The following is a 12827-nucleotide window of genomic DNA, read 5'->3' on the forward strand; positions in this document are numbered from 1 at the left end:
CTGAGGTCCCTCCAGCCCCAGCAACGAGCACAGCAGCTACCCAAACCTTGGCAACAGGCACTGCGGTTATCCAAGACCCGGCGAGCGGTACTGCAACTGAACCAGCGGACCAACCTGCACCAGTATCAGTTGCCCCCGTACAGAAAAAGAAATATACAAAAAAATCAGTTCGCTTAGCGAAGGATGAAGGCGAACCAGGGTCATCACGGGAACAGGAGGAAGAGGCAGAACCAGAGGTAATAACCCGGTCCCTATCCTTGAGTGAGCTGCGGGATATGCGAAAAGATTTTGGCCGCCGTATAGGTGAGCATATTATCACCTGGCTCCTCCGATGCTGGGACAATGGGGCTAATAGCTTGGAATTAGAAGGTAGGGAAGCCAAGCAGCTGGGATCGCTTGCCAGGGAAGGTGGCATTGACAAGGCAATTGGAAGAGGGACACAAGCCATCAGCCTCTGGAGGCGACTCCTGTCAAGTGTGAAGGAAAGGTACCCCTTTAAGGAAGATGTTATATGTCAATCAAGCAAGTGGACAACCATGGAAAAAGGTATCCAATATCTGAGGGAATTAGCTGTGCTAGAGACAATTCATCATGATCCGGACAACCCACAATTACCCAAAGATCCAGACGAAGTCCAATGCACACGACCCATGTGGCGGAAGTTTGTACGGAGCGCACCATCGTCCTATGCCAACTCACTGGCAATAATGACCTGGAAAGACGAAGAGGCACCGACAGTGGATGAAGTGGCTCGCCAACTCCGTCAATACGAAGAAAATCTCTCCTCCTCCCTACAAGCCTGCATTTCGGCTGTGGAGAAGCTGTCCGAGGATTTCCAGCAATTCAAAGAGGAGATGTCCTGTTGCCCACCTGTAAGGACCAATGTCTCAGCTATTAGGAGGGAGCGCTCCTCTGCCCAAGAGAGAGAATATAGAAGGTACACACCGCGAGGTGCCCTGTGGTTTTACTTATGTGATCATGGAGAGGACATGAGGAAATGGGATGGAAAACCTACCTCGGTCCTAAATGCACGGGTACGTGAGCTGCGAGGAAAAAACACCACAAAAGGGGATTCTACCAGGAAAAATGCCGCTCCGGTTTCCAAACAGAGTAGAAGGGCTGATCTTATTTCTGATCCTCTTGAAGGGACTTCTGAGCCAATTTTACGAGAAGTGAATACTGGATACTCTGACCAGAATTAGAGGGGCCCTGCCTCCAGCCAGGTGGAGGAAAGGGATAACCGGGTCTATTGGACTGTGTGGATTCGATGGCCTGGCACGTTAGACCCACAGGAGTATAAGGCTCTAGTAGACACCGGCGCACAGTGTACTTTAATGCCATCAAGTTATGAAGGGGCAGAACCCATTTCTATTTCTGGTGTGACAGGGGGATCCCAAGAGTTAACTGTATTGGAAGCTGAAGTAAGCCTAACTGGGAATGAATGGCAGAAACACCCCATTGTGACTGGTCCAGAGGCTCCGTGCATCCTTGGCATAGACTATCTCAGGAGAGGGTATTTTAAGGACCCAAAGGGGTATCGATGGGCTTTTGGTATAGCTGCCTTGGAGGCGGAGGGCACGGAACAGCTGTCTACCCTGCCTGGTCTCTCTCAAGACCCTTCGATTGTGGGGTTGCTGAGGGTTGAAGAACAACAAGTACCAATTGCTACCACGACGGTGCACCGGCGCCAATATCGCACCAACCGAGACTCTCTGATTCCCATCCACAAGTTGATTCGCCAACTGGAGAGCCAAGGAGTGATCAGCAAAACTCGCTGACCTTTTAATAGTCCCATATGGCCCGTGCGAAAGTCTAATGGGGAGTGGAGACTAACAGTTGACTATCGCGGCCTGAATGAAGTTACGCCACCGCTGAGTGCTGCTGTTCCAGATATGCTAGAACTTCAATACGAACTAGAGTCAAAGGCAGCCAAGTGGTATGCTACAATTGACATTGCTAATGCGTTTTTCTCGATCCCTCTGGCAGCAGAGTGTCATCCACAATTTGCCTTTACTTGGAGGGGTGTCTAGTACACTTGGAATCGATTGCCCCAGGGGTGGAAACACAGCCCCACCATTTGCCATGGACTAATCCAGACTGCACTGGAAAAAGGTGAAGCTCCGGAACACCTGCAATACATTGATGACATCATCGTATGGGGCAACACGGCAGAAGAAGTCTTTGAGAAAGGGAAGAAAATAATCCAAATCCTTCTGAAAGCCGGTTTTGCCATAAAAGAAAGTAAGGTCAAGGGACCTGCACGGGAGATCCAGTTTTTAGGAATAAAATGGCAAGATGGGCGTCGTCAGATCCCAATGGATGTGATTAACAAAATAGCAGCTATGTCTCCACCAACTAATAAAAAGGAAACACAGGCCTTCTTAGGTGTCGTGGGGTTTTGGAGAATGCATATTCCAAATTACAGTCTGATTGTAAGCCCTCTCTATCAAGTGACCCGAAAGAAGAATGATTTTCAATGGGGCCCTGAGCAACAACAAGCCTTTGAACAAATTAAACGGGAGATTGTTCACGCAGTAGCCCTTGGACCAGTCCGGACAGGACAAGATGTTAAAAATGTGCTCTATACTGCAGCTGGGGAGAATGGCCCTACCTGGAGCCTCTGGCAGAAAGCACCTGGGGAGACCCGAGGCCGACCCCTGGGGTTTTGGAGTCGGGGATACAGAGGATCCGAGGCTCGCTATACTCCAACTGAAAAGGAGATATTGGCAGCATATGAAGGAGTTCAAGCTGCCTCAGAAGTTGTTGGTACTGAAACACAGCTCCTCTTAGCACCCCGACTGCCAGTGCTGGGCTGGATGTTCAAAGGGAGGGTCTCCTCTACACATCACGCGACCGATGCCACGTGGAGTAAGTGGATTGCACTGATCACACAACGGGCTCGCATAGGAAACCCCAGTCGCCCAGGAATTTTGGAAGTGATCACGGACTGGCCAGAAGGCAAAGATTTTGGAATGTCGCCAGAGGAGGAGGTGGCACGTGCTGAAGAGGCCCCGCTGTATAATAAACTGCCAGAAAATGAGAGGCAATATGCCCTGTTCACTGACGGATCCTGTCGCATCGTGGGAAAGCATCGGAGGTGGAAAGCTGCCGTATGGAGTCCTACACGACAAGTTGCAGAAACTGCTGAAGGAGAAGGTGAATCGAGTCAGTTTGCAGAGGTGAAAGCCATCCAGCTAGCATTAGATATTGCTGAAAGAGAAAAGTGGCCAGTGCTCTATCTCTATACTGACTCATGGATGGTGGCAAATGCCCTGTGGGGGTGGCTACAGCAATGGAAGCAGAGCAACTGGCAGCGCAGAGGTAAACCCATCTGGGCTGCCGCACTGTGGCAAGATATTGCATCCCGGCTAGAGAATCTGGTTGTAAAAGTACGTCATGTAGATGCTCACATACCCAAGAGTCGGGCCACTGAAGAACATCAAAACAACCAACAGGTGGATCAGGCTGCCAAGATTGAAGTGGCTCAGGTGGACCTGGACTGGCAACATAAGGGTGAGCTATTTATGGCTCGGTGGGCCCATGATACTTCAGGCCATCAGGGAAGAGATGCAACATATAGATGGGCTCGTGACCGAGGGGTGGACTTGACCATGGACACTATTGCACAGGTTATCCACGAATGTGAAACATGTGCTGCAATTAAGCAAGCCAAGCGGTTAAAGCCCCTGTGGTATGGAGGGCGATGGCTGAAATATAAATATGGAGAAGCCTGGCAGATTGACTATATCACACTCCCACAAACTCGCCAAGGCAAGCGCTATGTGCTCACGATGGTGGAAGCAACCACTGGATGGCTGGAAACATATTCTGTGCCCCATGCCACCGCCCGGAACACTATCCTGGGCCTAGAAAAGCAAGTCTTGTGGCGACATGGCACCCCAGAACGAATTGAGTCAGACAACGGGACTCATTTCCGAAACAACCTCATAGACACCTGGGCCAAAGAGCATGGCATTGAGTGGGTGTATCATATCCCCTATCACGCACCAGCCTCTGGGAAAATTGAGCGATACAATGGACTGTTAAAGACTACATTGAGAGCAATGGGGGGTGGAACTTTCAAACATTGGGATACACATTTAGCAAAAGCCACCTGGTTAGTCAACACCAGAGGATCTGCCAATCGGGGTGGCCCTGCCCAGTCGGAATTTTTACATACTGTAGAAGGGGATAAAGTCCCTGTAGTGCACATAAAAAATATGTTAGGGAAGACAGTCTGGGTTACTCCTGCCTCAGGCAAAGGTAAACCCATTCGTGGGATTGCTTTTGCTCAAGGGCCTGGGTGCACTTGGTGGGTGATGCGAAAAGATGGGGAAGTCCGATGTGTGCCTCAAGGGGATTTAATTTTAGGTGAGAACAGCCAGAATTAAACTGTATATTAGTTGCTATATAACCCTGCTACTGTATATTATCCTTACTATAATTATGTGCTATATCCATAGTACTATAGTAAGAATCACTTAGATCAAGCAAGAAAAGAACTGTGATAAAACTGAGCAAAGCGCAGTAGTGATGGAACCAGAACTGACTCCAGCATGCAACAATCCAACGGTGCACACCATCCTCCTGCTGCGCCAAATGTCACCTGCTTGTCACACTGCACTGAAGCCCAATTCTGCTCTACCGACTGAGAGGACTTTGCACCATCCCTCCTGCCCAGAAAGACTGGTATGACAGATGGAGCCCAGAGTCGGAAACTAAATGAACTCAATGAACATTTTATGAACATGACCCATGAACTAAAGGAATGATATCTCTGTGTGTGTATACATATATATATATCATTGCTCATATGTCTTAAAGGGATGGAAAGGTGATGATTGATCAGGATGTAACTAAAGGTATGGGAACTGTGCATGACGTCAATGGTATAGAATAAGGGGTGGATACTGTCCTGGTTTCAGCTGGGATAGAGTTAACTGTCTTCCTAGTAGCTGGTACAGTGCTATGTTTTGAGTTCAGAGCGAAGAATGTTGATAACACTGATGTTTTCAGTTGTTGCTCAGTAGTGTTTAGACTAATGTCAGGGATTTTTCAGCTTCTCATGCCCAGCCAGTGAGAAAGCTGGAGGGGCACAAGAAGTTGGCACAGGACACAGCCAGGGCACCTGACCCAAACTGGCCAACGGTGTATTCCATACCATGTGACGTCCCATCCAGTACAGAAACGGGGAAGTGGGGGGCAGGGATTCGCCGCTCGGGGGACTGGCTGGGTGTCGGTCGGCGGGTGGTGAGCAATTGCACTGCGTATCATTTGTACATTCCAATCCTTTCATTATTGCTGTTGTCATTTTATTAGTGTTATCATTATCATTATTAGTTTCTTCTTTTCTGTTCTATTAAACCGTTCTTATCTCAACCCACGGGTTTTGCTTCTTTTCCCGATTTTCTCCCCCATCCCACTGGGTGGGGGGGAGTGAGTGAGCGGCTGCGTGGTGTTTAGTTGCTGGCTGGGGTTAAACCACGACATTTATTCATACATTCTACTTCATACACTGTGTGCGAAGGCACTACTTAAATTACAAGACTAACAGGAAAGAGATGTACAGACCATGCCTGAGCTCATATTTAGAGTCAAAACTGAGCACAAGTTGAATCAGCCTGAGCCATGCTCCCTTCCCCTCTTTACCAATCATCCAGACCACTCTAAAGTTGAGCATGTTGCATTTCTCATTGCTTACTTACCTCTTTGTGTCACAGCTCCCCTCTCTCCTGAAAAATGGAACTTCCCTAGCAACTGGTCTGTGGATCACTGTGCACAACTCACTTTTCTCAGTTACTTTCCCCTTAGCAGCAGTTGACAAAGAAATAAGATACAGAGGCAACAAGTGCCAGGAACTATAGGATTATTGCAAGCTGACATCTTGAGCCTGAGGCCTGCACCCTGTAGTTATGGTTGTAGGACCCTACTAGAAGTGGCAGCCTAACTGGGGGCACCAGCAGAAACAGTCTGATATTTGGAAGATTGGAAGTGCTTCCAGGATTGAACTGGACTGCTGCTGAAGTGTCCTGTTTGCATTATCTGTCTTCAGAAATAAAATATTTTAAGATAAACTCTAATTCTCAGTGCAGTCACTGTTGAAGAGCTACCTCTCAAATTTTTGATGGGAATGGTGTGCCCATCTCTGGATAGTGTGCAAGAGGAAAATATTCAGTCCAAGATTTCCAAGGAGTGTGGAAAAGAAGACGGGAAGTTATCTGCTCACCTGAAATTTTTATTTGAGCTACTTCTCCATCTCCTCCTTCACTGTGTGCTCGGACCTCAACAACATATTCACCATCACTGGGGACTGGGACCTCTATTGTGTGCTTTCCAGTTGAAAACAACTTGCCTTCATGTTGTCCATCTGGTCTATAAAGTACCTAGAAAAGTCATAGTAAGTATAGTTATTGAAATGCTACATTTCCATGAAAACACAGTTACATTATGTACAGTCTGTCAATGAAAAAGCATTAGGTTTTTATTTATATATGAAGTCAATATATATCAAAAATTGGTGGCTGATATTACTTTTCTCATTTTTACATAGGGTGAATCCAGACAGGATGTTTCCTCATTGTTTTATCTATTATAAAATTATGCCACCTTTTGAAAAATAATTTCAGCCCTTACATTTGAAGTAAGTAATTAAATGATAGAGGATAATAATGCAGGGTGGCAAAGAGCATAAAATAAAAATCTGAGAACTCAGCTGGGTTTTCTGACATAAAATTTATTGCCATTTTCATAAATGAAACAATTAATAATTTTATTATTAACTCTCAATGATGTTAAACTATTGCAAATGTGATGGTATATGTCTCGTGGGGCCTTTAGAAAAGATCCCCACCCCTTCTGGAATCATCTCTGTGAAACACTGTCAGCAATTCCCAGGAAGCAGTTCAACTCTTCAAGCAAAATTTGTACATGTAGAACGTGATACTAGTTTTCTTACTGCCAAGCGAGCAGCAAAGTTAAATAGGAATTAATTTTTGAAGCTTTCGATACGCCCTATAGTTAGTATACACTTGCTCTAGTTATAGAGTAATTGCATCTAACAAGGTTACATGTCCCTCCCCTTCCTGTACCTTCCCAGACTTTAAAGAACTCATGTTCCAGGAACCGTGGCTCACATGGAGATGGGAAAGGAAAGCTGGACCAACGCATACTGGTATAAGGAAAAACTATTAAAGTGTACAATATTTTTAAGCATTATTTTTAGCCAATAGACAATAAATGTAATCATATGGGAAAACAGGTCACTGCAGTCACTAAACTTTTCCCTAATATGGCTTACCACCCAAATGAATTTCAGTGCCCCACTGTTTTCTCATCATATTGACTAAGCCCACTGGCTTTGCCCTAAGCCTACTGGATGTCTGTGATCTCTGAGCATGATACCTTCATCTTTAGCATGCAACTATGTTTAAGTCTGATTAGGTACAAAAATTCAATGCTGTCTATAAAATGCACCTCATGTAGCATACACAAAGACAAAAAAAATTTCCATAGATCATACTTTGTATCCTTCAACTGCAGACTCATTTGACATTGCCTTCACGTGATCCCAGGTGATGATGTACCTTGAACCAGATCTTACAGAACTGATAATTCTTGGGCGTTGGCTTGGAGCTGAAAAGCAACATATGTATAATGTACACATAAATGAGATTTCATAAACATTCAATGACATTTTTATTAAGACATGTAGAAATGTAAAAAGGGAAATTAGGCTGATCGTTACATGATTAAGGGATAGTCTCCTTCCTGGAATGAACTGCTACAGCTCCAGCCAGGCAATTTTGGATGGCTTGTGCAGTGGCTGCTTTGTGGGTTTGCCTTTCTGTGTTGCCAGAGTGGAAGTGGCCAACATTACCCTTCGCTATGTTGCTGACCATGTGTGTTTGCTGGCATGCAACTATGTTCAGAACCTCCCAGAAATGTGGCTTAAGTCATATTTATTCATTGAGCTTAAATATTTAATTAACCATTTAAAGGCGTTTCTACAGCATTTAACTCAGTAGAAATAGGAGTACCCCACTGCAGAAACCATTAATTTTGCACAATAAGCTTATAAAACGGAGTCTTATTCAACACAAATGAACCCTGCAGGTGCAAGCTGCACAATACACTATTTACTGACAGAAATCCTCAAATTAGTTGTACATATTTTTAGCCCATATAAGTGTGTTTTAAACACACAAGATGTATTTCTTAATTGAACGCTGCTCAGCACATGTCAGTGGTAGGTATCATCATTAAATCAGGAGCTATATTCAGAAATCTATTATGGTGTGTGATTCAGATCACCCACTTTTCAAGGGTGCCTGATCCTGGCTCCCTCTCCTGTTAATGAAATGAAAATGGCAATTGGTCACTTTTTAATCATCAGAATACAATCCTTCTCGCTATTGATTAAACAAAAGGACAGTGCATAGCTGCCTAAGTAATGGCTGGTCTGAATTGTTCATCCTTTGGAATATCACGTCCAGCTTTGGGCCTCCCGGTACTAGAAAGACACTGGTAATCTGGAGTGAGTTCAGCAGAGGGCCACCGACCCGATGGGGAGCTGGAGCACAGCTGGGCTTGTCCACCCTGGAGAAGAGACTGCTTTGGAGGGGACCCAAGAGCCTCCTGTCTGTTATTACAGGGCGGTTATCAAGAAAAAGGATCCAGGCTCTTCGAAGTGGTATGGCAGGAGGACGAGTGACAAAAGGCACAAATTTGATTAAAAGAGACTCAGACTAGATGGTCAGAAAAAGTCAGGCAGTGGAACAGGTGTCCCAGAGAGGTTGTGGAGTCTCTACTGGAGATTTTCAAGGTCCAACTGGATAAAGCCCTGAGCAACCTGATCTGAGCTCGTAGCTGACCCTCCTACGAGCCTAAAATCTTAGTCTCCTTACAGCCTTTTGTAAGATAGCCACACTGTATATGGCAACAAAAGAGAGGAAGGAGAGCCTTAGTAGAAATTTTCAGACAAAGAACCAATACCACATAAAGGGAGAATGTTGGGTATATGAATGAGAAGCCACATGTGAAAACATGATTGACATGATGCAACATGCAGTAATGAAGTACATGACATTATGCTCAGCCTAATGCTCCATTTACTTACGTGCTTTCCTGGTAATGATATCAATGGTTTTACTGGGAGGTCCATAGCCTGCACTATTGAAGGCAGAAACATCTACATGGTAGCGAGTATTAGGCTTCAGGTTTTCCAATTTGGTTGAATATTCTTGATTGCTCACTTGTACCCGCTGTGCAGCTGCTTCTTTATCATGAGCAGCCCAGTAACGAATCTGTAAGCAAGCAAATTGAAGGATTAAATTTAACATATTTAGTCATAAAGAAAGTTTATAAAAAATGATGTATGCTGGGTACTTCTATACTCTATGCTCTGGGTAATAAGCGAGCTAAAAGAAACTAACAGCAATAGCACGGAATTCCTTCTGCAGGCTGTGATTTTAACCAAGTTGTACATAGACATAAAGAAATAGAAAGAAATTCAGATTTTACTGTGAAACCTTTTCTCACAGTGGTTTAACTTGTTCTCAGCTAAGTCATTAGAAGTCTGGGAGGTGGATAATGCCTTCAAAGAACAAGACTATTTTCTTGTTGCTGTTTCGCTTGAGCATTTTACTCTGAACTTTAATATTGTTTTCCTACACTACAGTATAGACTAAACTCTGCTAATGTTTTTGCAATATTTTGTTTAAAATGTCTTACAAATGTAATCCTTTTGTACTTCTATCTAGGGAATGAGAAGTATTCGGTCATGTCATCTGTATGTGCAGGTCTAGATACATGTACCTAACCATTTTCTAAAGTTCTTTGGTTAAATTCAATCAGATTTCATAGTACAATATGACATTTGTCCAAGTAGACAAGAAAGAACATGAAAATGCTTAAGCGACGGGAAAAGCATCAATTTAAGCTTGTAATATCTTAAAATCCAAAGTCAAGTAACTGTACGTAGAAATTCTGTGAGGTTTGTTTTTCCCAAGAAATTGTTCCATTCTGCTTTAATTCATTACGCATTACAAAGCACCAGTTTAAAAGAGAGTAATTCCTATGGAGTGATGCCATTCCATAGGGTCCATCACATACGCAGGGTCCTATTCTGCATGGTCTTGGGAGATGCAAATGAGAGTAAAACACTGTCAGTCTCTGGGTTTTGTCTGGTTTATAACCATTTGCATAAGACTAAATTACTGCACTAACCTGAAAGAGTGGAAAGTCGTGCCCATTACATTTTGGGTTTGAGTGTTTTTACTCTCAACGTTTCTGCTCGGCTTCTGCCTGTCTCCATAATCATTTTTGGGTATGCTACATGAGGATCTTTTAAAATTTTTTAGGAAGAGGTTAATGTTGTTGGTAATTTCAGGTTCTAAGAAAAATCTTGCTTTGTGAGATTTGACTGGTGACATCAGGTATCCTCTTATTTTATCTTTTAAAGAGCACCAGCTTTAATCTTGTGTTCTGCTGACATTAGTTTTCCTTAGGAACTTCATTTAAGGAATAGATTAGAAGAGGAGATAGTTTGTCAAGGTGTTAATATCACAGTTCTCCTCTACAAATTATGGGTACAACCCTTGTTTGGCAAGGCTTTATTTTCTCTTGTTCATGTTTAAATTAAAACGTTTAATAGAAATATTTCTTTCTTTTACTTTCAGAGCACATACTGTGGCTGAATGAGGAGAGGTGCAGTAGAGGATTTCTCTTCACCTACTTCAAATGCCTTTGGACACAGTAGCAGCCAATATCACTACACAGAGGTTACTCTCATTTAAATACTGAAGTCTCTCATCAATGTTTGTTGCCTCAGTCTTGTCCACCAGCATTAGAGGTGACTCATACTCTGATTATTATAAACGTGACAATATCTTAATGGCTTTTCTCACTCTTCCCTGGTGTAGAGAGAATCACATTGCATCTGCAGGCCCAGCTGGCTCCGATTTTTAAATATAGCATGCATACTTGCCCTTCAGCAGTCACAAACAGGTAATTTTTAGTTATATAAATGTATGTCCTGCACAGTGTTTTGGAAGTTTAATTGACTAGCATCCTGAACATCAGTTTACTGTAATGTAGGCAGTCACACTCCTGAAATTCCTACTTATCAAGGTGGCTATTTTACTGAGTCAACAGCCTTTACCCCAAAACGAGTGAGGAATGTGCACCCAATCCATCCTGCAAGCCTCTCCAGCAGGGTGGTAACCTCCACTTAATAAATGGTTTCAAACTGGTGTGGATCTGAAACTGTCACAGTCACTTCAGCTGAAGGTCTGATTACAATCTTCAAGTCAGAATTTTTTCATATGTTTATAACTAACAAACTGTCGTAGATAAACTGCTGTTGTTGAATGCAACCAGCTGTATACCATAAGCTGTTAACTAGAAGCGGCTGACTGAAGTGTGAGAGGGTGTGTACCTCTGACTTGCAAAACTTTCTACAATCCTACTGTTCATTTGCGCTACAGTGATGCTAAGGGCGTAATATAACAAGTAATATACAGCATCAAACAAGACAAGCGAGAACAATGAATGAAAATGTAAATTACTTCACTGAGAGCATATTACAATTCAGGCAGAAGTAATATAATTTAAAAATGAAATTAAATTTAAATTGCAAATATTATTGTTCTTGGCTGCAATGTTGTGGACTTTACTCCTGTAGTGTGTGAGCTGTGTGTCACACACTCAGAATGTTCTTCTTTAGCTCTTCATTTAATATACAGTCATATCTACATCTTTGGATCATTGTAACTACTCTTGGAAAAGAAAAAATTTCAAGTAAGATGACTCCCTTGAGAGCTAAGAAAAAGTATTGTCTTCTTTATGCTATTTCTACATTTCTCTTCTCACTTATTACTTAAATAATTTTAAAGTCTCTTGAAATAACTTAGAAATTTCTTTCACTTTCTTGCCTCTGTGGAAGTGATACCTAGAATTAAATGCCCCATTGCTTCAAGAAGTCACATTTCCCCACTCTGCTCAGTAGCCCCTCTCTCTTTTTCTTAAAGAGCTCTGCATTAACCTTGTTAGGATAATCCATAGGTAATGACTTCCCAGGGGACACAGGAGGGTATTTTGCCCCAGCTCTAGAGTTTGTTGTAGGAGATAAGCCAACAGTGGTCTGTGGGAAGGAATGCCCTAGCCATGATGAATTAGTGCAGCCCGCCGTGCTGAAATCAGGGAAAACCACTCTCTTTCATTGTCCTCTCCTCTATTCAAATTTTAATATACTGAAATACATCGGAAGTTGTTTCTGTAAGTGTCATGAAACAACAGCTCTCATATTAATGAAATTTTTACATAGGAAAGACTTAGAAAAGATACTTTACTTATATTAAGAAAGAATACTAATAGCATATTTCAGTAAACAAGGGACAATGGTGGTGAGTAGTGACAAATTTAATAAAATAAACATATCTATTGGCATAGAAGCAGCAGGAAATATGAATAGTGTCTTTGGCATTGCACGCACTGAAGAGCTGTGGCTTTTAACGGGCTATTGTAAGAACTCATAAATCTTAAATCTTCTATATGGACAGAGATAGTTTTCATACTTTATCTCTTCTTTAAGTGTGAGCTGAGGATACTCCTCTGTAATGGCAAAATGTATCAGCTCACACTCATCACCATGAGGGCAGTCATCCTGACAGTATGCATTAGCGTCAAGAAAATCTGACTCCTCCTGGTGTGAAAAGTGTTGTGTCACAGGTGAAATACCTTCAAGTACTTTGCTCAGGGTACTCCCACCTCTTAACTCTAGCATTTAAAAGGTCACTTATGCAATTTTCAGGTAATAATAAAGACCAAAA

General features: G+C 43.0%; 1 protein-coding gene across 1 annotated transcript in view; it reads right to left on the reverse strand.

The window, feature by feature from the left end:
* Positions 1-12827, reverse strand: part of CNTN1 (contactin 1) — a 271066-nt gene that overhangs the window by 21844 nt on the left and 236395 nt on the right. Inside the window, exons 21-23 of the mRNA XM_052789887.1 lie at positions 9116-9302; positions 7520-7632; positions 6227-6383 (exon numbers count right to left, since the gene is read on the reverse strand). Of these exons, the coding sequence (XP_052645847.1) occupies positions 6227-6383; positions 7520-7632; positions 9116-9302 (457 nt within the window). The remainder of the gene's footprint in view (positions 1-6226; positions 6384-7519; positions 7633-9115; positions 9303-12827) is intronic.

Source organism: Harpia harpyja, chromosome 6, assembly GCF_026419915.1.
Source record: "Harpia harpyja isolate bHarHar1 chromosome 6, bHarHar1 primary haplotype, whole genome shotgun sequence".
NCBI classification, from domain to species: Eukaryota; Metazoa; Chordata; class Aves; order Accipitriformes; family Accipitridae; genus Harpia; species Harpia harpyja.